The 25,985-nt window shown below is 46.7% G+C and overlaps 2 protein-coding genes across 2 annotated transcripts in view; one reads left to right on the forward strand and one right to left on the reverse strand.

Moving 5' to 3' along the window:
* LOC120297280 (vomeronasal type-2 receptor 26-like) overlaps positions 1-7,296 on the forward strand; it is a 94,037-nt gene extending 86,741 nt beyond the window's left edge. The window contains exon 4 of the mRNA XM_039319724.1: positions 6,392-7,296. Within this exon, the coding sequence (XP_039175658.1) occupies positions 6,392-7,296 (905 nt within the window). The remainder of the gene's footprint in view (positions 1-6,391) is intronic.
* A 1,807-nt stretch (positions 7,297-9,103) lies between these two features.
* On the reverse strand, positions 9,104-18,904 carry LOC120297285 (H-2 class II histocompatibility antigen, E-S beta chain-like). The gene is made up of 5 exons (XM_039319729.1): positions 18,757-18,904; positions 16,248-16,538; positions 11,204-11,485; positions 10,941-11,054; positions 9,104-10,084 (listed from the first exon to the last, which is right to left on the reverse strand). Exons 1-5 carry the CDS (start codon positions 18,839-18,841, stop codon positions 10,071-10,073), a joined length of 786 nt encoding a protein of 261 aa, XP_039175663.1. The 5' UTR covers positions 18,842-18,904; the 3' UTR covers positions 9,104-10,070.
* Between the last annotated feature and the right edge of the window lie 7,081 nt (positions 18,905-25,985).

Raw genomic sequence — 25,985 nt, forward strand, 5'->3', positions numbered from 1 at the left:
CTAATCATCTTTGTTGCTCTTCTCTGTATTCTTTCTAGAGTCTCAACATCTTTTTTACATTGTGGTGACCAAAACTGGATGCAGTATTCCAAGTGTGGCCTTACCAAGGCATTGTAAAATGGTATTAACACTTCACGTGATCTTGATTCTATCCCTCTCTTAATGCAGTCTAGCACTCTATTGGCCTTGTTTGAATTCTGAAGTTCCAGAGCAGTTTAATTTTATCGTTTTCTATGACTTTCTCTATTTTATGATCCCACCAGTTTTTGCTTACAGGCAAATGATATTTTTTGCAGATCTTCCAATGCACCATTATTGCTACTTTGTCATGCCGCTGCTTGTAATCAGTTATTATTATTATTATTATTATTACTATTATTATTATTATTATTATAATATAAGCTAAAAATCTATTGATAAATGTAATAAATATATTTTTACTTAGCTGATACAATAAGAACTGTACCAGCTTAAATATGAGATAGTAAATATTAAGAGAAAAAGAGAGGAAATATTTGAAGTTGAAACAAGAGAAATTTTGGTTACTAAATTTAAGACATTTGAAAATTAATAGAAAATAAGAATGTTATACTGTATTATTAATTAGATGATGTAAGATAGTGAGCAATAGAATATATTCAAATAGATAAGACGTGTATCCTGAATATTAGATTTTGTGATGAACTGTGATAAAAGAAACTTTGGTTACTTAAAAGTTAGAAATTATAAATATAAAATGTTAAATTTAAATATTAATGGGAAACTAAAAATTGGGAAAAACTAATTAGGACATTGATTGTTCATAAAGACTGAAGATTAAAATAACCGGAATATGTATAAGCTAAAATTGATAAATGTAAGAATATTATTTTTATTTAATTGATATAATAAGTATTATATTAGTTTAAACATGAGACAGTAAATACTAATCTGGTAGTTTGAGACTTGTACTAAAAATATTTGTATGTCATTGAATTACCGATTAACTCAGCTGCTACGTTGCTTTTTAAATACTTAAATGTAAAATTAGAAAATCAATACAATATTTTTAAAAATAAAATAAAATTCTGCCTTATCCCCCCAATAAAACAATGACCAAGGTTTAATTGTTTTTCATAACTCCCCCAATTTTATCAGTAATATTAATATTTATTTGAGTACAATTTTTGAGACAGTTCTATCCAGTTAATTATTTCATACCATTCTTCACCCAATCTGTGAAGGAAGTATAACGATACGTGTGAATGAGTTTGGAGGACCAGAGAAAGAGATGCAGGGAAGGATCAGATAAAGTGGAGTGTTTTTTTGGGGGGGGCAACCCACAGCTGCGTAACAGGCAGAGAAAGAAAGTCAGAAAAAGTCGTCCCTAAATTTTTGCACTGTCAAAAGAGATAGTGAAAGATTTGTACTTTCACACTGCAAGATTTCGTTAATATTGCCTTACAACAAAGTAGAATTACTTCATCTGGTCATTTTTCCTACCTCCTCTACCTGAATGAAGATTAGCCTTGCAACTTTCTTCTTAACAAATTACCTGCTTTCAGGTAATCACACTATTCTTTGCAAGGATGACTACTCTAGTTATTTGTGTATTTTGTATAGTTGATTGGTGACCTTTGCTAGATTGTTATATATGATTGACCATTTTTGTCAATTACATTTTGTCAATATACATTTTATCAGTATACTACATGATTTAGAAATATTGCTGAATCTTTGTACTTCAATTTTGAAGATAATGTCAACACTTGTTCTCCCAACTCACAATATTTGCAAGTTAAACAACCATAGAAGAAAGATTCAAATGTAAAAAATGATAAGAGATAAGAAACCAAGTTTTCTGCTTTTAAATTCTTGGATGTTTCTATTCTAGTTCCATCCATTTCTAAAGAAGAGGGAACTGTACAATCTTTCCCTGCTGGAAGTGTACTTGAATCAGAATGGAGACGTAGCAGCAGATCTGCAGATCTTTAGTAGCGTGGTTCTCCCCAAGGAGGATCCCATCAAGAAGCAATTGGGGACTTTTGAAAGACAGAGACTTACAATCAACCAAGATGCTTTGTCACAGTTAAAGTTGCTCAACAAGGTGGGGAAAATATTGATGTCTTTTCTCTTTTTTCCAAAGTTGTCTCAAGTGGGCTAAACCCAGTCAAAAAAGTGGGTAACCTTCACTAAGAAATGAATGTGTGGAGTAAAACCTCTATAATTTTCTTAGGCAGATAAGCATACTTCAATTTTATTAACCAAGGTTTCCCTTCTGGTGCTGTCATGTTGAACCCTGTTGTAAGCTGATCCAAAATGAGATATGGGGGGATTATTATTTAGGAGACGAATCATTGCCTTTTAGTGTCCCTTTGGCAGTTTAGTGTCACCATAAAACTGGTGAGACAGGGCCTCATATGCTGGAGATTTTGGTGTTAATAGCTTCAGGTTCACCAGATTTTTGTATTCAAATATCAAAGGTGAAGGCAATTCTGTTGACCAGTCCCTGAGTTCAGATTTGGACTGAATCCAATGAAATGGAATCAAGACTGGATGGAGGTCCTGTTGGTCCAATAGTTAAATAAGCTTCATCTTGCCTTGATTGGAGTCAGGGGTCTCCCAAAATTGCAGGCTCTTAGTCTGGGATGTTTTAATCAGCTGAGAACATGCTTATAGCTGCCTCTCTCTAACCCCACTGAGATAGTGGAATTTAGGAAGGAGGTCCAAGGCTTTCAGTTCACATGAAATAATAATGACTGGTCTGATGTGAACTCCTTTATGGATTGATTGATTAAATTTATTTGATGCCCATCTCACCATGATAATGGCTTGAAAACTGAAGTACTGAAGCATCATTTTGGTGCAAAAAAATCTTGATATCAGAAATAATAAGGGACAAATTCGAGGGAAATATTACTTAGATTTGGGCATTTGCTTGTAAGAATGCACTTCATCTGAAAATCCCTTGAATGCAACTGATTATCTTGATTGTTAGCTGCCTTAGGACACACTGAGAGGCTACTAATCAAACTAATAATAAATATGAGTGCGTATTTCCCTGTCAGATTGTCTCACCTAATTGTATTCTCTTAACAGAAAGGACCTTGTGTTGGATACCTTGTGTTGAATATCCCTTTCACACATAAGACTCACACTCATGACCCATGTGTTGCACCAAAAGATCCCCGACTCATCCTTATTGAGGGACACGTTCTCATGACCTCACCTCCATCTCACCTCATTATAGTTTTAGAAAATAGTCAGCCAGTTTTAGTTTTAGTTCACCAGCATGAAAAACATATAAATTGAACAAATATATATACAAATAAAGATCATCTTTAGAACTGACAGCCGTTATTTGTAAAGAAATTTTCCTTTTTATTTTAATTGGGAAATAATTTTGGACTGCTTTAAAAGGGAAGCAGCTTTGCAATGTTTTATGTACTCCAGAAGAATCCTTTCCAGATCCTACTGGTCAGAAGTTATTTTCTTCATCAGAGTTTTATTTTATTTCAATAAATCTAATGGAATAAAAATTAATAAATCTTTTATGATAAACTTCACTCCAAAATTAGTATTTCTGGATATCTTATTTTAAATTCAAGCATGTATGAAGAATGGAGGAATGCATGTTAATTCCACTATGAGGAGGAACCCACCGGTTGCCACTTAATGGTTAAATCTTTTCTCAATTTCATCCCTCCAAACTTTGTTAAGTAGAAACGTACTTTACCATGTGGAAGTGATCAGAGATTTCATATTTGCCTATGTGAAGCCAAGAGACGACTTGGCTGATGTTCATGTCTACCTCCATCTTACATGGATGGTGAGTCCTAACATATTTTCTTTGGCATTTCTTCTTTTTCTGTTTAGTCTCTGCCTCAGTCTAAATGTGTGGAAAAATGCCATCCTGGATTTGTCAAGCAGGCTCGAGAAGGAGAGCCATTTTGCTGCTATGACTGCATTCCTTGTCCAGAGGGGACCATCTCCACTCGGGAAGGTGGGTGACACCACAGGGAAACTTTGATCAATATGCATGTTAAAGACACATGTAAGTTTGATTGCTAAGTTCTCTATTTTAATGGTGTCCAATTTCTTCCCTAAATGGGATTTATAAGAAAAATATCTTGAATGATGAGATAGAAAGAAGGATGTTGTGGATTTCATGGGAAATCTCTTTCATTTCACAGTTTGGATGTTTCCGTCCATATTTATCTTTCTTAGAAATATCTGTAATTCTTTGTAACTTGAGGAATGGCTTTAGATCAATGGGTTTTGTTTAGCTAAACCAACTTTACATTACAGGCTGATAGATGCATCGAATAATCACTCATTTAATCAGTTAATCTTTACTAAGATCATATATCCTTATAAACTGCAATATCTAACTGGGAGGAACAATAGAGGGAGAGATGTTGGGTTAAAGGAACAATGAAAACCAAACATAGGACTCAACATAAAATCATCAAGTAGATATTTCCTTTCTACCTTTTCTTATCTTTCCAATTTTCTTTCTTGTTAAATACTGTACTGTGATATAACACCCGCCCCCCCCCCAAAAAAAGTAATATAGTTGTGTTCCTGAAAGGAAAAAAATTCTAACATGCAGTATTGGGATTAGAATGAACAGAAAGAAGAGGAAAACAGAGAACTAATAAAAGACCAATCTACTAAATATCCTTTGATACCAATGTTGAATTCATTCTCTTTAAAATTTTGCCAGATTGAGAGAATATGGAAACATATTGCTTCACCTTCTCATTTTTACAGGGTAAAAATACAAATAACACACTCAGTTCCTGAATTTATTTATGAATTAATCTTCGTTAAGATGTTTTTTCAAATTTATTTATCAGGTTTATATGGCTATGTCACACAAAGTGACTCTTGGTGGGATACAATTAAACCAATCATAAAAATTAAAACATTGAGGTATAAATGCTAAGAAAGCAAGAGAGAAGTACATCAAGATGGTACTTACCATGCAACCAGCACACGGGGCCCTGTTACCAGGAGATCCCCAGGACCATTGAAAGAATCACGTTTGAAGGAATTTCTAGAAGGCCTAATAGTTAGGAGACTCTCTCAATTTCAGGATATTCAATGGTTTTTTTTGTGAAGGGGACTGTACAACCTGTCCTTAACTAGTTAGTGTTGCAACCATTCTTGAGTGGTTCTCCATGTATCCAACCATGTTAGACAACTTTTATTCTCTGTCCAGTATTTTTGGAGCAGTGTATTGAGAGTATGGTTAGTGGGTCAATCATCAGTAACTGTGTTTAAAAGTTTTTGGGATAAACATATAATAATAATAATAATAATAATAATAATAATAATAATAATAATAATAATAATAATAATAATAATAAAGTTGGAAGGGACCTTGGAGGTCATCTGTCAAGACTGCTAACATCAGATGTTCTTGCTTTCCATATATGAAGAAGCAAACATGTTTTATTTATCCTGCATATCACTTCTAGAGTTAAAGTCAGACAATGTTAGAATAGTGGGTGGGAAAGTAAGATAGTTAACCACAACAATATTTCAGTACAGCATTGCCAAGGTCAGCTGTAACCAGAGGAGGGAGGGAAAGTTCACACTTCAAACTAATTGGAGAACGTGATTGATGACTATAAAATGAAGGAGTGAGTTATGCTTTGTTATGGGTGATTGGGGGTGGGAGGATTCAGTTTTTGGCTTCATTATGTACGTGCCAAAACTTTGCAGCAATAAAAGGATTATTTAAGGTAAATAAAGCCTCAAAGTTCTTTGAAAACCTGCCTCCTTCGGAACCATGACATCATCGAGTTGAAAAAAAAGAAATAAAATATTAAATAAATAAAAAAACAAAGAACTCAAAGGGCAGTCTAGATGCAGCACTAGGTATTTTTCTGCCATCAGTTTTCTGTTTCTATCTTTTTATCCCATACTCATAGGGTTGCTCTTGAAAACCACCTGGAATTTTTAAAATGGTCCAGAATGCAAAGGCATGCACAATGTTGAGTTTCCGTGTGTTCGTCCATAGAACATCCCTGCTATGTAGGCTCCACAGAATCCCAGTTTCTTTCCAGGTGCAATTAAATTCACATTTCAAACCCTCCATGAGACAGAACCAAGGTATCTGCAGAGTTTCCTCTCGTTGAGGATAACTCCTTGTCCCACCAGAGCAGGTAAAATTGGCATTCAAAAAATCTATTCCTTAAAAGATTCCCACTTTATGGATCTTCTTTTAATTTTATATTTTTGTTGTTGTTGTACTTTTTATAGTTGTGTGTACTGGGGATTTTGTTGTTGTAGTTTAAGTATATTCCATTTACTGAGACTTTTCTGTCTCTCTGTATCACATCTTATCCAAACTTTTTCTTGAAATTTGAAAGACTATAAAAGAAATATTACTTTCTTTTCTCAGATACCACAAAATGCACCAAGTGCCCAGATGATCAATATCCAACTGAGAACCGAGTCCAGTGTATCCCCAAAAAAATAACCTTCCTGTCCTATGAAGAACATCTCAGCAGCATCCTCATCTCCTTTACTCTACTGTTGTTCCTAATCACGGGCTTTGTTTTAATCATATTCATCAAATACCTTGAAACTCCTATTGTCAAAGCCAACAACCGGGATCTCTCCTACATCCTCCTTGTCTCCCTTCTGCTTTGCTTCTTATCCTCCTTGTTCTTCATTGGCCAACCAAGGAAAGCCACCTGCCTTCTCCGACAAACAGTGTTCAGCATTGTCTTCTCAGTAGCCGTGTCCTCTGTGTTGGCCAAAACAATCACAGTAGTGCTGGCATTCCTAGCCTCAAAACCAGGCAATAAAGTGAAAAGATGGTTGGGGAAGAGCTTGGCCAATTCCATCATCCTTTCTTGTTCTACTGTCCAAATTCTGATCTGTGGCATATGGTTGGGACTTTCTCCCCCATTTCCTGACTCTGATCTGCACTCCCAGCCTGAAGAGATTATCCTTCAGTGCAACGAAGATTCTGTCACCATGTTTTATGTTGTCCTTGGCTACATGGGCTTCCTTGCTGCCATTTGCTTCATTGTGGCTTTCCTGGCCAGGAACCTTCCTGGAGCTTTCAATGAAGCCAAGCTGATCACCTTCAGCATGCTGGTCTTCTGCAGTGTCTGGATTTCCTTCCTCCCCACCTATCTGAGCACTAAAGGAAAATACATGGTGGCCGTGCAGGTCTTCTCCATCTTGGCCTCCGGTGCTGGACTATTGAGCTGCATCTTCTTCCCCAAGTGCTACATTATCATCCTGAGACCAGATCTAAACACTAAGGAACATCTAATGGCAAAATCAAGGGAATGATTGTGAAATTTTTTCTTAGGCTGGTAACTTCTAATTATCCATTATTATTGGTTATAATTGGTTATAATAATCACAACTGCTATATCTTCTTCTCTGTCTTCAGGAATATTTGAAATCTTAAATCGTGTTCCGCTTTCTCCATTTCTAAAACTGGCACAGCACCTTCTAGGTTTTGATTTGCTTATTCTAATTTTTCATTTTCTTACATTAGTACTTCCATTTTTATGTAAATATCATCTGATTTATTTTCCATCTTCTGAATTCTTTGTTCATTTTTAACAATCATTTGCTGATGGGCTTCAAATTGTGTCTTTATAGCCAACATTTGTTTGTTTAATTTATCAAAATTACTGTTTGTCTTTTCATGATTTCTCTGTATTGATTCTTGAATTAATTTTAATGTGGTTTGCATCTCAGTTTGAGCAGTGCTTATTTTCTCATGCTGCAACATTGTTTCAATAGATCCCTGGCTTGTTGGGTTAGATGTTCTGACAGAAGGTGCAGAGGAAGTTTATATCATAAGTCTAGTGAGATTTGATATACTCATTTTTCAAGCCAACTATCTTAGGCTAAAATCCAAACCGTGAAAAGAGCCAACTATTTAGGCTAGATACAAATTCTCTAGGAGAAAAAACAAGAGAAAAAAAAGAGAGAGAAAAAAAAAAGCCAACTGTTTTAGGCTAAAACCCAACCATAAAATTGAGCCAAGTACTTTAGGCTAAATCCAAATCCTCCAGTCAAATCACAAATATAAAATCCCTGCTGTATTCAAATAATTCCTGTTTTAGTTATATCTAGAGTCAACAGATATAATTCTAGAGTGTCTTTCCTCATGCACAGTCATATAAAGGCACTTTGTTTACACCAGGTATTGTTTCAAGGTAAAACACTTTTCAAATTCTTTTATCATTTGGTATTACTGTAGTATCTCCTTTTACCACTAGATGTCCTCCTACACTGTATTGTCTATATCGGTTTTAAAAGATTGTTACAAAGTTTTCTTTTAAAGTTCTTTGGAATTTATTTACCCTGGAAATTAAATCTAAAAAGATTTTCCATGTCCTGTAGGTTAAGCAGTTTTTCTTTAAGTCGATCTAAGTTCCATTTTTAAGTATTCTTTTATATTCCTTAAATTCCTTCTCCCTCTTGTAATTGCTAGCCACTTTTACCTATCTTCTTCCCTAGTTCTTCTGGGGTCTTTACTTCATAGATTTTTCCCAATCAGGGAATCTGAGTCCTTAAGGAAAAGGAATAAAAAACAGGCTCACCTAGTTTCAGCACGCTGTTAACAATCAGCTGTTTGGTGGAGCACAGCAGCTCCTCGCTTTTTTTTTCCAGCTGATGGTGACTTGGGCTGCCTGTGCTTACCAGGCAGCCTTTCTTCCGTCCTTCAGAAAGCTTTCTTCAGTCCGTCTGGACCAACCATCTGGTCCAGAGTCCCGAAGCTTCCCTCCTTCTTTGTTTCCCCTCCAGGGCAACTTTCAAACTAAGGAGGGAGGGAGGGAGGTGGGTAGGTGCTGGGTGTGAATGGGGAGGGAGCCTCCCTGGCTTGTGAGGGGCTCAAACCGGCTCCAATCCTGGAGAGACCACCAGCTCCAGCAGCTTCCCAGCCACAGAAGAGGGGAAGCAGGAATAGGAGGTCTCCGAGAGGTCCCCTCCATCTGGCAGGGCTTAGAGAGATTGAGGAGGGGGGCCCTGCCCCTTCCCCTCCCTGGGATCTGCCCACCCTCCTCTCAAACTGGTTCTGGCTTCGGCCTGTTTGGAACATGGCTCAAGATCCCAAAACAAACAAACTCACTTGGAATTCCAGCAACAAAGTTTTATTTCAAAAGAAGCATTTGCAAAGACTTGGTGAGCTGAAACATACGGAGGAGTCCAGCCACACCTTCAAGAGCTGTTTCACACATTTTTATATCCTACCCCCGAGGCAGACTCCCCCCTCCCCTATCGCACTCAACGCCCCTTCCCTAATCATTCGATAAACTATCCGGACCACCTAAAAATACTGTCCCCCTCCCCACATTCCAGGAAGCCCCTTTCAGCACATTCTATCTATCACCATCTAATATTCTGTAAACAAAGCTCAATTCTTATAATGATCTCTACAGTTGTTTGTGGTTATACCTTTGGCGCCTTAAGCTCTAAACTTTATCCTCAGTTTTTGTGTTTCCTCTTCTTGCGGTTTCAGTTAGCTAGCAACCTCTGCTTTTCTTATTTGTCTGAATTTATGACTTTCAGGTGGCTTCTTCTGTCCACCTTTAGACTCATTAGAAATTTCTCATTACTAATCTACTCCTTTCAGGCCTAAACTAGGCGGGATGGTCAATCCAGGGAGGGGGAGGGGAGAAGGGGGGACTCTCCTGAGGGGCAGGAAAGAGGAGGAGGAAGAGGAAGAAAGGAAAAATTACTGCATTTTCCTACAATCTAAATTTTATTCTTTTATTGCAAAGGGAAGGGATTCGGAGGAAGAGTGATGGAGATGAAGCTGCTGTGGGTTCAAAGCATAGTTGGATGTCTGGAGTGACAGGCAGGCCCGGAGTCCCTGAGGTCAGTCTTGATGGTCTCCCTCCCTTCCTCCCTCCCAAGAAAGAGAGGCCTTCAAAGGAAAGCCAGAGGGGTCTCAGCAGGAGAAGCTCCAGGCTGCCATTCTCCTCCTCTCCCCAATCTAAAAACTTGAGCCTCCATTTTTCAGACATTGCAAGAAAGACAGAAATTCATCAGCTACTGGAAAAAAAACCTTCCTTTCCCATCAGGAATCAGGAAGGACGGCAGGATTAATTCACAAGTGCTGAAGAAAAAGAGATGAGGAAGAAGATTAGAATATAAACCTTCAGGGTAAATAACATATTATTATTACAGCCTCCCCAGGAAGACCCACACTGCAGGGGGGTGGTTGATAGGCAGGGACAGGATGAGGGAGAATCCCCACCCTTTCAGGGAGGAAAAGGATGCAAAGGACCAGCAATTCACCTTCAGGGGCTGATGGAATTTTCTCTAATTGGCTTAATTAGGGAGTTAATCAAGATGAGGCCTCCCCCACAGACGTTTCATATTAACAAAGAGGATGGGGCCAGGATGGGGGAGGGGTGGAAGCAAAGCTAGGTGTCACTTTGCCAGGAATTATGTGAAATGTCACAAGGAGACTTCCCTTCTCTTTTGCAATTTCCCAAAACCTGGAAACCTCCTGGGACAGATTTTAGTGTTTATGTGTGTGTGTTTGTTTTTCATTGCACTGTTTTCAGGTCTCTGTAATGAAAAGCTACCCAAAATTTCAAAAATTTGTGTTATCCACATCTAGGATGTTTTGTTCGGGCACATTTTTCTTTTAAAGGAACAATTAACGAATGTAAACGAAACATCTATAACTTGGGGAGAAACTCACCTGCAGGAGGCTGGATGGGAATTGATGGAATGAGAAAAAGACCCAATCAGGATCCTTTGTGGGATGGAGGACTCGGGGGGGGCTCCCTATTCGATAGCCCATAATAGGTTGCAAGATGATCACTTATACAGTAGACCCTCAAAGAACAGAATTTCCCAAGCAAATCTCCAAGAGGGCCTCCTTGCCATCTTCTAAGCTTTCTGAGAGGCCTCCCCTGGATGGTCCCCTCCCCACAATCTCTTATCCAGTCCCCCAGACTCACCTTTCTTGCTCTTCAGGTAAAGGGAGAGCCCCATTGCAAAGAAGATCAACCCGATCATGGCTGCCACAATCCCCGTCCAGAGTTTGCTCCTGGCAGAATTGGAGGATCGGGGCTCTGGGGAAGGAGAAGGAGCCTCACTGAGTAGGAAGATCAGGGCCAGCTTCCCCCCCAGGAGGGTCCATCCCAGCTCCCCCCACAGGAAAGGTCTCTCCCCCTTCTCAGGGCAGGAGAGGGGTCCCCAGAGGGGGAGGGGAGGGGCTCACCCCACTTGATGGTGATCGGGGCCTCCAGGCTGGCATGCTCCACCTGGCAGGTGTAGACGTCCCCCCACTGGGGCTGGGTCTCTAGCATCACCTGGAACTGGTAGGTCCAGTCTCCGTTCTGGAGCTCCTCCCCAAAGGCCACGCCCTCCTCCTCCGGCTGGCCATTTTTCAGCCACTGGATCTCGATCTCCACAGGGTAGAAGCCCCTCGCAATGCAGAGGAGGATGGTGTTAGGGGAAGTGGGATCCAGCTTGGTGGGGGAGATGGAGATGGTGGGCTTGGCTGGAGGGGAGGAGGGGGAGGAAAGACATGGGGGGGAGAGACATAGGAGGGGCAAGAACAGGAGACCAAGTGGGTTAGTTCAGGCCAAGAGCCCTTTTCAGTCCTGAAAATAGTATTTGTTTTAAGTCATTTCCAAAGCAAATTGCAGCAAGAAATTAAACGGGATCCTGAAAGATGGAAAAACATAAATCGTTCCTGGTTGGGATCAGTTTCCATCATCAAATTGCACAAGACCAACAGAAATAAATATTGGAAACGCCCCGGAACGGAAGGAATTTCCTGCCAGATTTGGGGGAGACAGAAAGAGACCCAGAAGACGGGGAAGACACACAGCATGTTTTGGAGAATTACAGGGATCCCATTCAAAAGAAAACCACATTTTTAAAAAAATAGGTAGAATACCAGAACATTTATTTATTTATTAAATTTGTTTGCCACCATCTCATGATAAAATGACTAGGCAGCTTACAGCAGGGCTTTTCAACTGGTGGTATGTGTATTACCTGTGGTACATGAGCACATGACAGATGGTATGCTGCCCTGCCCAGCCAAGTGTAGTGGGGGAGGGAATAAGCCAGCACAGGCAAGAACTTACTGTGAGAGAGTCCTCTGGAGCTGCAGAGTGGCTGGGGCGAGGCAAAGTCCCCAGACTCACTTCTGGTTCACCCCCTCTCCCATGAGAAAGGAAGAAGAGGGCGCAGAGACAGGAGATGCTATAAAAGGAGGCAGTTTGGGTTGGGAGAAGGAGAGAGAGGAGGTGGAGTCAGCTCTAGCTGCACAGAATGGAAAGGAGGGTGGGGAGAGAGGAGAGGAGATCAAGCAGGCCGGCCACAAGTGGATCTGCAACTTCTGTGGCAGCCACCTGTGCTGGCAATAACCAAGAGGCAAGGAACATAGGGAGGAGGGGTTGCTTTCCACAAGGAATGAAGAAAGGCAGCAATGAAGAAAGGCTGGAGGTGAGGCAAGGAGGGAGATGGAGAGTGGAAGGATTCTTTTGTGCTTTTGTGACTTTGAAGTTCTGGGATTTGTGCAATGGGGGCTTTGTTTTCTTAAGGAGTGTTTGGCAATTTCTATTTGGCTGATGGCTGATGTCTCGTGTTAGCTTCTACTGCTCTGCTATTGTTAGGTGTAACATTTGCTGCAAGGGATTTTGAAGTATTTTTCTCCTGAATGGATTTTGCCTGTACTTACAAATGGAGACATTTGGGGAGGCTGCCTTAGGCAGCAGCCATACTTACTACATTTTTTTTCTTCCTTAAGTACCAACTGCACTCCTTAACTTTCCTTTTTAGCCAGTAGCTAATTCTTAAAGGGGAATGCGCCTTTTTAAGCTAGTTCCCTCAATGGCTTGTCTTTTCTGTCTCTGGTGGCTTTTCCTTGTTCAATGAATATATGGAAGAAGGGAAATTGGGGGGGGGGTCAAATTCGTCCTTCAGAAGGAGATGGGAATGAGAAAGAGGGAGGGAGGGAAGGAGGGATGGATGGAGGGAAGGAAGTCCCGCCTTAGCACTTAGCCACCAGCAGCCCTGCCAATGACTTTGCTTGTCAAAAGGTTGCAGAAGGGGATCATATGACCCTGGGACACTGTGACCATCATAAATATGAATCCGTTGCCAAGCATCCAAATATAAATCACATGATCCTGGGGACACTGAAATGGTCATAAGTGTGAAAAATGGTCATAAGTCATTTCAGTGGAATTGCAACTTTGAACAGGGTTTTTTTTTTGGTCATCAAGTGTTTGACACCTTGCTGGGTGGTACTCGAATATTGCCATATATCCTAAAAGTGGTACAGTCGGTGAAAAGGTTCAAAAGCCCTGGCTTACAGCATTAAAACATTAAAATCCTAACAGATAAATATTTCTATAGCAATCAAAATGGAATTCCCAGTCAAGATAAAATTATAGTTAAAAGATGGGGAGGAACAGGAGGTGTGGGGGGGAGGGGGGATTGCCTCTCAATTCAACAACTACCTCCAATGTGAGGCTCCCCATTGGGACCCCCTGATTTTGAGCCAGATTTCGCCTAATCTGTGCTGGAACCTTTGGTTTTTTCTGCCCAGGTTCCCCCCCAACCTCTCCCTGCAGCTTCCGGCCTCCCTCCCAGCCCCATTTCCCCACGGGAGGAGGTGGGGGGGCAGGGAGGGGTCTAGGACAACTCAGCCAACTCAACGCGGCACAAAAGTTACACAATAAGGAAGAAATGGAGAAAGAGAATCAGGAAAGGAAGGAGGCTGAGGGAGGAGGAAAATGCAATGTGAAGGACAAAAATTTAAAAAACATTTTAAAAATTATTTTAAATAATTAAATAAAATTGTTGAATTGTCCTGCAGTGAATTGCCCCATTCTAAGCAGGGAGGGGGGAAAGGATCTGGGGAGGGGATCTTGAGGTAAGGGAGGGTGGGGGCTGAGGAGATCAGGCAGATCCCAAGATCACAGAAGAGACTTGGAAGGGATCCCTCTTGATCTCCTCCTCCGCAAATGGCACAACTCTTGGGTGGATTAATGGGGGGGAGGGCTGGGTGACCCCCCCCAAGAGGGTCCTTCTTAGATCCACTCCAGATCAGAGAACCTTTGCTAGCAACGTTTTTCTCCGTTGAGGGATTCTCTTATGAACAGCTCATTATATAAAGTTTAAGAACATGCAATTTTTAAAGGTTTGGTTATTTGTAATTGAATCCTGGGATCTGGCTGGGATTTTTTTATGAACAGTTAATTATCCTCCTAGGTTTTCAGGGAAGAATTTAGGAGTAAAAATGAATTCCAGACTGAATATACAGAGAACAAAATCTGTGTCAGTTCCCCTTAAATATTACATAACTTCTGGAAGGAAATTTCTCTTGGGATCTGGCGGTTTTTCTCTCGTGGAAGAAAGATCTTATTTAATTCTTTGGTAGCCTATTATTTTGGGAGACCCTGGCAACAACAAATGGCAACAACTGCAGATGAAACACTTGTTTTGCACTATGAAACCTTTTCGGCTGATAGAAATAAATAAGGTTTTTTAATATAAACAAATAAAACTAGACCAACAAACATAGGCAATTTGCCAGGAATCTGGAACAGGGAACTAAACAATCTGAGGCTTCATGGCTGAATGAAGGCCTGAAATTCAGTTTTAATGTTTGTGGGGTTTTTTTGAATCTTTGCCCCCAAATGAGGAACCTTCCCAGATACGAAGAGGGAAGCGATTCGGCTGCAGGTGAAGCTGAATCTCTGACCAAAAAGGGGGTTTCGGGGGGGGGCTTTTCTCCCAGACCCCCAACATTGGATGAACAAATGACTCTGAATAAAGAATAAAAAGAACTGAAAGAAGGACAGGGCCCAGCAGACAAAAGAGCCTTCCCTGATTCCCTTTTCCAGACCTTTGGAAGTTCACTTTTTATCCTAAAATCCCAAAGGCCCCAGAGGTGAAGGGAGCCCCTCCCCCACTCCTGGCCTTCCGGAAAGGGGTGAAAAAGGGGGCTCTGGGGCTTTTGTTGGGGGCACAGGGGAGGAGGCAGCCATGGGGCTGGTCAGCCTCCTGAAGCCCCCCACCCCCATGAACTTTTATCACTGGATTTGAATCATTCCTGCCTTTTAAATCTTAAATTCTATAGATTATTTTGGCGGTTTTATATTTTATGTGTACACCATGCAAAGTCCTTCTGTGGGAGAGAGAGAGAGACAGTTTTTAAAAGTTGATAAGTAAATCAATAAGGAAATATTATTGATTTATTAATATAAAATATTATATTGAAATATTATACAGCATCTAGATTATATTGAGATATATCTATATAGTGGGCAAGGGAGAGACTTTGCTGGATTCCTCCCCCCCTCAGAAAAATATAATATTTGGTATAATATTCTGGAAAGAAGTTTTTCTGGGCAGGGGAAACTTTGGACCCTGGGAAGAGAAGGAAGATCATGGAACTGATGGGAAGGAGAGGAATCTATTGCTTCCTTTTGGCATGTTTCATTGTCATCACTGTAGAATTTCAAACTTTTTAAAGATAATTTATTTTTTAACCTTATTTTTTATACATTTTTATTTAGGGGTGATGTTATATCCAACTACACCATCCAGATGCCCACTTAGAGGGAGGGGAAGGGATTAGGAGTCTCAATAAATAGCAATAAATACCAATGGGTAAATTTGATAGATCGGAGGGCACAGAATACATCAGGGGCAAATCTTTCTCCGGGAGAGTCCTAAGAAATGAAAGGAAAAGGGGGGGCTGCATTCCCCCCCATGGAACTCCCCCTCCCGCACTCACCTCTCCGGCCAACCACGGAATCTCTCTGGAAAACCTCGTAGTTGTTGCGGCAGAAGTGATCCACTCGGGCCTTCTCGTCCTGCAGGAAAGTTCTGCATTGGGGAGGGGAAGGTCTCCCGTCTGCTTCCTTCCCTGGGATCTTCAGCCGGAACCAGGACACCTTGTTGTATAATCCCACCTTTTTTTAAACTGTGATTTAAATTTTAACCTTATCTTTATTCAAGGACACCCCCCCAGAGCCCCTCTTTGGGGGAAGGAGGGGGGCGATTTAGAAGGATCCATCAATAGCGACAGAGAGAAATGAATAAATTTCGTGGATCTGAGAGGAGAGAATGTATATAAGGAGAGAATCTTTCTCCGGGAGAGTCCTAATAAGTGAAAGGAAGTGGGGGTCCCGGGGTCCCCTCCTCCCCCACTCACCTCTCCGGCCCACCATCTGACCAGTCTTGGCTGTCTCCTAAAGTGGTGCTGGCACCCCCCTCCCAGGGAAGCCCCCGCTCACCTCTCCGGCCAATCAGACGCTCCTCCCTCTTGGCCACCTCGTAGTTGTACACCCTGTAGTTGTGCCGGCAGACGGAATCCACTTCGGCCCTCAGGTACTGCAGATAGACCTTATCACTGTTCCACATGTCCACATCGGGCTGCCCCAACGGAGTGATGGCCACGAATTTCCTGAGGTCGCTGTCGAAGTAGTCGATCTCCTGCCGGTCGTAGATGCTCCGGTCCAGGAACCGCACCCGCTGCGTCCCGTTGAAGAAATGGCACTCGAGCTTCCACTGGAGAAGGAAATGGGCTGCAGGGAGGAGGAGGAGCAGAAAGAAGAAAGCCCTCAGGAGGGACTCCAGGGCCCATGGTTCCCAGCGGCCACTAGAGGAGGGGTGGAGCAACGGGAGACCTGCCACGAGGGACTGCTGGAAGGCGCCCCCTGGGAGAGGGATGGGGAACCGTCGGTCCCAGCAGGATTCCCCCTTGGTGGGGGTCTGGAGGGGGGAGGAAAATGAGGGAGGGGGGAAAGAGCTTCCCGAGGGACCCCCCCCTCCACCCCCCCGAGGGTGGAAAAAGGCAGGCAGAAGTTCAACCGATCCAGGCCTCCATCATCTGCAGGGAACGCTGGATCCCATTGGCCCCCTTTGCCCCCCCCTTCCCAAACCGGCAGGAAATATGGGGGGAGAGAAGAGACCCCCCCCCCTCTGGGCTGCAGGGAAAATAATATCCAAGCTTCTCTTTCCCTCTTCCTTTTGGGAGCAGAAGGGAAGGGGGTCACAATCAGGATACCCACACCCATGCTCCTGGGCTCTCCCCACCCTTCAACCCCCATCTTTCTTTTCCCCCCCTCTGCCCCATCTTCAGCCCCACAAGCTGCCTTTGGGTACTTTTCCAGGCCTCTTTTCTGTCCCCCTCCCCCCTGCAGCCCCCCAAGGTCACCTCAAAGGGAGGGTCCAGCCCCCTTCACTAAAGGGGGAGTTTGGAGGAGAAACCCAGACCCCCCCCCTCCAATATCCCTCCCAATAGAAGCAGAGAAGGTGAGGGAGGGGAAGATTTTCAGTCTTGGGGGCTGCAACTTCAAGGGGATGTTCAGGATGTGTGTGGACTTCCTTTTTCGCCCCCCTCCATGAATCTGAGCCACAGTACCCCTTTCTCTATGTGCCTGCAGGGGTGGACTAGATGCTCCTTTAAGCTCCCTTAAGACCCCCCCCCATGAGGGAGTCCAGGCTGGGTCTGCTGAGACTTCGGAAGGGCCGAAGGGAGCCGGGGGTATCTCAGGAGACCCTCCCTCCCCCTGGTCTCACTTGGCCCAAAGGGGCTTCTCCAAAAGGCAGCTGGACTTTCCTGGTTCTTCCCTTGAAGACGTTTCGCTTCTCATCCCAGAAGCTTCTTCAGTTCTGACCGAAGGGTGGAGGGTGGAAGGATGGATGTTCCTTGCGGTCATTTGGTCATTTTGAAAGTCTGTCCCTGGTTCTGTGAGGGGCCTTGAGGACCCCTAGAGGTTTATCTGGGTCCTCAGGGTTCCCTGAATTGGGGGGGGGCAAAGGGGTGGGGAGCCTTCCTGGGGCTGCCGAAAGAACCCCGTTGTAGGCAGGAGATCGGGGGTCCTTTCCCTCCCCCCACTCTGTTGAGGGGGACTGCTCAAGTTTCACCTAGATGGCTTGGGGATCTGGGGATCTTGGGGAGAAGAGAACCCCCAGATTCCCTAGTTACCCCCAAATTTTCTTTCCCACCAACTTAATTGCCATTGCGTGATTTGGGGATTCAGCCCTCTTTTCTGTCACCCTGAAGCCCCCCAAGACCACCTCAAAGGGAGCATCTCCAGCCCCCCCTCAACAAAGAAATCGTTTTGGGGAGCCAATTTAGGGGAGCAATTCAGACCCCACCCAATCTCCCTCCCTCTCAATCCCCTGCAGGTCGCAATTCAGCAATGGGGGAATATGGGGTGGGGGTTCTGGGTCTCCTCCCCAAATTGAGAGTCTCCCCCAAGAAGGAATCCAGCTCAACTCTTCCCTCCCCTTAAAAAAATGGAGGTTCAGAAGAAAAACTGAGGGTGTAAAAACACTTTTGCCAAAAAAAAACCCCTCTTATACTCTTTGCTGGCCTTTGTGGATTCAGCTCTGAAAATGCCTCAGTTTCCCTCTTTCGCTTTCGCTTTCTGTCTTCTTCCTCTTTCAGTGCAAGACACTTTGGGGCTCAGGAGCTAATTTGGGGTTCGCAAGGTCCCCCTCCCACCCACGGGGGGGGCGAGAGAGGGGGTCCAGCTGCCTCTTATCCAATCTCGGCTGCCTTCTCACGACCCTCGCCCACCTCGGCCATAATTAGGGAACGGGGGCTCCCTCTTCGCCCTGTGGGGGGGGGAAATGCGGCGAGGGAGGGAGACCACGCGGAGATCGAGGCACCTGCAGTCTCCCGCCTCTCTTGCCTTCGACCTCTTTCCCTACTTCAGGGGTCTAAGCCCCTTTCTCCCCCCCCTCAGGAGCACTGAGGCCCCCTCCCAACCCCTCCCCGAGCCCCCTCCTTACCGGGCGTCTCCTGCCCCCCTTCGCTTCCGGGGATCCGGGCCAGCGCCCCCGCCAGCAACAGAAGGGGGACCCCAACGGAGCCCATGGACGCCGCCCCACCAGCGCCCCCAAAGGGAGGGGAGAGAGACGCGGAGGCTCCCAGCCCCAGAGGCGGAATCGGGGGGGTCTGGATTGGGGGGAGGGGGCATTTCCCTCGTATTTCAGAATTGGGAGGGCCCAGAAAAGTGGAAGGACCAATGGGAATTCTCCCTTCTTCATCGACATCGGTCTCCGGGCAGAGCCTCCCTTGAGTTCATCCACACGAGGAGACAGTGCGAAGCCGAGAGAGAAGCGGAGAAAGTTGGAGGGGGGGGGGAATCCCTTCAGTCTGGGGGGGGGGGCTGCATTTTAGGGAGCCGTTTGATGCCAGCTCCGGAGAAGAGAGAAGCGGCACTCGCACGTCCCCTTGTGCAGAAAATGGGGTGAGAGGGGGAGGAGGAGGAGGAGGAGGAAGAAGAAGAAGAAGAAGAAGAAGAAGAAGAAGAAGAAGAAGAAGAAGAAGAAGAAGAAGAAGAAGAAGAAGAAGGAGGAGGAGGAGGAGGAGGTCAACAGGGACTCCGAGGCCCATGGTCCCCAGCCTCCCCTCGAGGAGGGACACAGGCTTGTGAGAGGAGGGGAGGGAAACCTACCGCAAGAGGCTACCGGAAGGCGCCCCCTGGAGGATAGATGGGGAACCGTCGGTCCCAGCGAGATTCCCCCTTAGTGGGGGGTCGGGAGGGGGGAGGAAAATAAGGGAGGGGGTAGCTTCCTGAGGGACCCCCCCATCTTCCCAGGGTGGAAAAAGGAGGCAGAAGTTCAGCTGGTCCAGCACTTGGTCTAAGTATCTGCAGGGAACGTTGGATCCCGGTGGGGCCACTTTGCCCCCCAAACTGACAGGAAATATGGGGGGAGAGAAGAGACCCCCTCTGGGCTGGAAGGGAAAATAATACCCATGCTTCTCTCTCCCTCTCCCTTTCCGGGCCATAAGAGGCGGGGGTCACAATCAGGATACCCACACCCATGCTCCTGGGCTCTCCCAGCCCTTCAAGCCCCCCCTTCCCTTTTCCCCTTCCCCCCCCGCCCCCATCTTCAGCCCCACAAGCTGCCTTTGGATGCTTTTCGAGGCCTCTTTCCTCTCCCCCGCCCAAATAGACCCCCCTGCAGCCCCGCAAGACCCTCTCAAAAGGAGGGGCTCCACCCCCTTCACTAAAGGGACAGTTTTGGGGAGCCAATTTAGGGGAGCAATTTAGAGCACCCCAATATCCTTCTCCCTCAGTTCCCCCCTCCCCTCCAGGTCCCGATTCAGCAATGGGGGAATATGGGATGGGGGTTCCGGGTCTCCTCCCCAAATTCAGAGTCTCCCCCAAGAAGGAATCCAAGCTCAACTCTTCCCTCCCCTTAAAAAAAATGGGGATTCAGAAGAAAAACTGAGGTTGCAAAAACACTTTTGGTGGCTTCTCTGGATTCAGCTCTGAAAATGCCTCAGTTTCCCTCTTTCGCTTTCGCTTCCCTTCTCCTTCCTCGTTCAGTGCAAGAAACTTTGGGGGTCAGGAGCTAATTCGGGGTCCGCCAGGTCCCCCCCCATCCAGCCACGGGGGGGGAGGGGCGAGAGAGGGGCACAGCTGCCTCTTATCCCTCCTGGGCTGCCTTCCCGCGACCCCCGCCCCACCTCGGCCACAACAAGGGAAGAGGGGAGGGGGCTCCCTCTCCGTCCTGCGGGGGAAAATGAGGCGAGGCAGGGGCGGAGACCGCGCGGAGATCGAGGCTCCCGCAGTCTCCCGTCTCTCTTGCCCTCGAAACCTTTCCCCACTTCTGGGGTCCCAGCCCCTTTCTTCCCCCACCCCCAGGGGCTCTGACGGCCCCTCCCAGCCCCTCTCCTCGCCCCGCCCAGCCCTCTCCTTACCGGGGGTCTCCTTCCCCCCTTCGCTTCCGGGGATCCGGGCCAGCGCCCCCGCCAGCAGCAGCAGCATCAGGGGGAGCCCAGCGGAGCCCATGGACGCCGCCCCACAAGCGCCCCAGAGAGAGAAGAGACAGAGACTCGGAGGCTCCCAGCCCCAGAGGCGGAATCGGGGGTTCTGGATTGGAGGGGAGGGAGCGTTTCCCTCGAACTTCGGAACTGGGCGGGCCCAGGAGAGCGGAGGGACCAATGGGAATTCTCGCTTCCGCAGCGTCATCGGTCTCCAAGCAGAGCCTCTCTTGACTTCGCCCGATGGAGGAGAGTTCGGCGCAGAGAGAAGCGGAGAAAGTGGGAGGGGGGGGGATCTTTTAAGTCTTGGGGGGGCTGCATTTTAGGGGGGCGTTTCATGCCAGCTCCGGAGGGGAAGGCGGACTTCCTTTTGCGCCCCCCCTCGTGATTCTCAGCCAGAGCCTCCTTTTCTCTGTGTGTCTGGAGGGGTGGACTAGATGCCCTTTCGGTTCCCAGAGGGAGCCTAGAGCAAAGTGGAGGCAGAGTTTGAGGGCTCCTCCTGGGCTCGCCCGCTCAGTTTGGGGTCAGGAAGCCCCCCACAGCATTGGACCATGTGTGTGGAGGGGACTGCGGACACACGTACACACACACACACACATACACCCTAACTCCTAAGACAATCGATACCCACGTTTAAGGGCTCTGGGATGAAACCTACAGTGCTGAGTGGGGAGTCCTATTCCCCCCCCCCCATCTGGGATCGCTATGCTGCAGCCGGGGAGATTTCTGTAAGTGTGAAGTTGCGTCCTTTCCCTGCAGGAGGGAGGGAGGGAGGGGGCTCCGCTGGGGGGGGGGTCATTGCCGATCAGCAGGGGCCCTCCTCCTCCTGGGGGTGCAGGCCCCACAGAGAGTGGCCCCCTTGGCCTGTCCCAATTCTGCCCCCCTGAAGGGCTGCAGGAGCGGAGCCGTGTCGGGGTTCAGCCCGGAGCCAGGAGCGTCCGGGGCAGCTTCCCCTCCCCTCCTCCCGTCAGATGCAGGAGGGGCTGGGCTGGGGGAAGGCTTGGGGGGAGGGGAGTGGAGAGAAGGGAGGGGGGAGACCTCAGACTCAGAGACTCATAGGATGGAGAGGACCCTTGAGATCTTCTAGTCCACCCCCCTGCTCGAGGCAGGAGTCCTTATTCCACAACCTTCTCCTCGAAGACCTCCAGGGATGGAGCCCCCCCCCCCAATTCCAGGTTCCACTGATTGATTGGGTCTCACGGGCAGAAGATCCCTCCCGATCCCTTCCAGGTCGGATCCCCCTCGGAGGCTCCGGACGGTCCCATCTTCCCTCCCAGGCTGAGCGACCTTCTCCGGGCTTCGGCTTCGGTCAGCCGCCGGGGGATCCCTGGCGAGGCTGCCCCCCTCCGGGATCTGCCTAAGAGATCCCCAAGGGAGCGAGGGGGATCCCGAGGGCGGGAGTGGGTCTCCACCCGGTCTCCTCCTCCGGGAAGGGCCGCGAGTGGATCTCCCCTCCCATCCACGGAAAGCCCGGCCGAGACCCCCGTTCCCCCCTCCTCTCCCGGCCGAAGCCCCGGATCCGGGAATCTCCCCCGAGGGATCCGGGAATCTCCCCCGAGGGATCCGCGGCTCTTCCTCGCTCCGCCCGGCCCGATTCTCCGCCAGGGGAGCTTCAGGCGCGGCTTTTCCTCCCGCGTGGAGATTCCGGGCGGGTTTTTCTCCACGACCCTCTCCGGCTTTTCTACGGGGGTTCCTCGAAACCCTCTTTTGAAGGGAAAGACCGTTTCCAAACACGGGCAGCCTTTCCCGCCCTTCCAAATCTCCGCCTTAATTCGAGATAAAGACTAACAAAGTCCCCGACAGCCCCGAAGACGCGGAGGAAGGAAAAGAGGATTCCGAGATTCAGGTCTGGCCAAAGGATTTCAGCTCCATCAATCGGAGAAAGAATTCCCAGGATGAGCAGGACAGAATTCCCCATTCCCGCCTTTCGCCCTTTGCCAGGGAATTCAGCATTTTTACTGACTCCCCCCTGGCCCAGCACCAGCCCCGGCAGGCCAGAGCCGGGTCCCCCCCCCCGCAGCCGAAGGAGGGCGGAGTCCGCATCTGCCCCCAGTTCCGTGTCTGGACACAGCCGGTCGCCCAAAGTCTGTCCCGGATCCAGGCAGCTTCTGGGGGGGAGGGAGGGGCCCCCCTCGCTCGCCTGACCCGGGCAGAACCCCTGGGCGTCTTTCTTGCTTCCCCCCCCCAAAAAAAATATTGTGATTTTCTCCGAGTTCTCCCTGCCAGTCCCTAAACACACGCACACGCGCGCGCGCACACACACACACACACAGAGAGCAACTCCTTTCCACAACCCCCGAAGAGGCGCTTGAGTCCCGCTTCCTCCCCCCCCTCCCCCGGCCTGAAGCGCTGGGCTCCCCCGAAGCGGAACCGAGGAACTGGCCCTGATCCAGCAGGCAACAAGCCCGGATTCTTCCCCGGGGCAGCTCCGGGACTCTCCCGCTTCTCCCCGTGGCTGAGTCTCCCCCTCGGTCCTTTGTCCTCCCCCGCGGAAGAGATTTAGGGGTCCCTCCCGACCCCCGAGGAGACCCCGGACAGCCCAGGGAACAAAACGAGGGAGGGTTGGAGAAACGTCACCTGGGAGACTCGGCTCTGGGGGGGGGGAGAGGTTGAAGGGGCTCTGATGCCGGGAAAGGTGGAAGGAGAGAGAGGGAAAGGAGGAGAAGCAGGGAGGGGGAGGGGCTCAGCTGCAGTGGGGGGAGGGGGATGCTGAGGGAGGACCTGGAGGAGTGGGGGGAGGGTCTCCCCAGAAAAAATCTGTTCATGGGGGGATTAAACGTTGACACCAACTTGATGGCACAAACCATCTTTAGCCTATCCGGTTAAAGGAGATCTCTGGTCTTTTCTCCACCAGTGAAAGCGGTGGGGATGGTGATGACTAAACTACAGTTCATTTCATGGCTGTTCAAAGTTACAGTGGCACTGAAAAAACTTCACCTCATATTTCTTTTTTTATTTTTTTTATTTTTTTTAATGTTTTTTTTAATAATTTCATGTACTGTATATACCTGTGTTTAGCTTTGTGTATCCAACCCAGTCACTTGTTCTGAGATGGGTGGTTATATAAATTTGATAGCTAGATGATATAGCTAGTAAGGGGAGGGGTAGAGATAGATAGAGAGATGTGAGAGAGAGAGAAAGAAAGAGAGAGAGATGATAGACAGACAGATAGATAGAGATGGCTAGATAGATAAGATAGATGAGATAGATAGATATGATATGATACGATACGATATGATATGATACGATAGAGAAATGATAGATAGAGAAGATACAGGTAGGGAGACAGAGATAGATAGATAGATAGATAGATAGATAGATAGATAGATAGATAGATAGATAGACAGACAGACAGACAGACAGACAGACAGACAGACAGACAGACAGACAGACAGACACATAAGATATAGAGAGACAATAGAGAGAGATGTAGATAGAGATAAGAGAGGGAGAGAGTGGGAGGGAGGGAGAGAAAGAGGGAAAGAGGGAGGGAAGGAAAGGAGGGAGAGAGAGAGATTCTGGGATTTCCAGACTGCTTCATCCCAGGACTAGCCTGGACTGGCCTTGCAGAGTTTCTGGGATCAGCCCTGCTGAGGGAGGGATTTTCACCTGCTGACAGGGAGCCTTTCCTCTCTAGATCATCCAAAAAGCCCTTGTGGAAGAGAGAAAATAGCGCAGTGGTGGGGAACACTCTGTGGGCACACGTGCCTTCCCTCCGCCCATGACCCCCTCCTCTCCATCAGCCCCCTTGAAGGAGAATCACCCCTGAGTGTGGCCCACATGGAGCAGCGCAGACAAGGACATGGCAGCCAGGCAGCGTAGAGAAGACTCTGCCCTCACACCCCATCTTGCAGTTGATGCTGCAGGGTGCAGGCAGAGGGTGTGGCTGCCATAGCGCTGCTGAGTTGCCTGGGCGATCTGCGGCGGGTCCTGGAGGTGGTGATTGGTCCTGTGGGCAGACGGGCAGGGGATGGGGGGCAGAGTGGGGGCAGGGCAAGGGGTGGAGCGGGGGCAGGGCCAGTTTTGGGGCACTCGTTTCTAAAAGGTTTGCCATCACTGAAATAGCATATCCCTAACAAGACTCAAATGAAGGAGCTTCTTCTTCTTTACCCTTCATATAATGTGTTTGATTTCATCTTCCAAAATACGTTCTCCTTGGGGCACACTGATCAAAATGGGTGAAATAATCTAATTAGTTAATTCCCATTTTAAAAAGAACCCACCCCACTTTGCATCTTAAGAAGACAGAACTCTTGGAATAATTCTTCCAACAGGAATCCTTTATTAAGAGAAAATGGTTGCAGGCATGCTAGACAGGACTTGGGGTTCAAGCTCTCCCATTCAAGGTTTTAAGGGGTTCCCCAGTAGTCCCACCCAATCAACCCCCCTTCCAGTGATAGTTTCAAGTATCACAATTCCACCCCCTTTCTTCTTTCTTCCGTCTGGATGGAGACTTCAGGTAACTACATGAAAGGCAAATACCCTGCTTTGTTATGATAAGGTCCTCTAGTGCTAACGCTTTGATGTTACAATAAACACACATTCAGCATTCAGCTCTTTGAAGTGTACTGAAGGAAGTGAGGGCCATAAAGCCCCTTTGTTCTCCCCCTTCTCTCCCTCTGGTGGCAGAATCCAGAGAAGGCAGAATTGGGAGTTTCTATATTTGATAATTAAAGATGAAATATGATTGGATTCTGACATCCGGCCCCTCTTAAAAATAAGAGAGATCCACCTGAAAGAAAACACAAGTATAAAATTTAGTTAGGCTTGTTAGGATACTCTGTGTGAAACTTCTTCAATAGCTTCGGGGCTCTGACATGACGTTTATGGACCCACTCATTTTGTGAGGGAGGGAGGTGTTTCCAGGCAACTAGGTACTGAGTTGCTCCATGATATCTCCTAGAGTCAAGGACTTCCTTTATTTCGAAGTGTTGTTCACCCTCCACCATGATTGGAGGTGGTGGGGGGGGATTTTTGGCCGTAGAGGTGACTGATGCTCTCTTTTCAGCAAGCTGCAATGAAAAATTGGGTGTATTTGCCTGAGATTTTTGGGTAATTCTAATTCTACTGTTACTGGATTTATGATTCTTTTAATTGGAAAAGGTCCTATATATTTTGGTCCAAGTTTTTTACAGGGCTGTAGGGACTTTAGGTATTTTGTAGATAAGTACACCATTTCTCCTATAATGAATGGTGTAGGCTCAACCCTTTTTTTATCGGCTTGTGTTTTATATGCCTGCCTAGC

This window comes from Crotalus tigris, unplaced genomic scaffold (genome assembly GCF_016545835.1).
Source record: "Crotalus tigris isolate CLP2741 ecotype Arizona unplaced genomic scaffold, ASM1654583v1 scf7180000023616.527904, whole genome shotgun sequence".
In the NCBI taxonomy this organism is placed as follows: Eukaryota; Metazoa; Chordata; class Lepidosauria; order Squamata; family Viperidae; genus Crotalus; species Crotalus tigris.

Excerpts from the sequence above, each read along its gene's own strand:
- LOC120297285 (XM_039319729.1), bottom strand. The coding sequence starts at position 18,841 with ATGGGCTCCGTTGGGGTCCCCCTTCTGTTGCTGGCGGGGGCGCTGGCC. Across the intron at positions 11,486-16,247 it reads GCGTCTGATTGGCCGGAGAG|CCAAGCCCACCATCTCCATC; the intron begins GTGAGCGGGGGC and ends CCTCCCCTCCAG. Across the intron at positions 11,055-11,203 it reads CCCGATCACCATCAAGTGGG|AGCCCCGATCCTCCAATTCT; the intron begins GTGAGCCCCTCC and ends CTCCTTCCCCAG.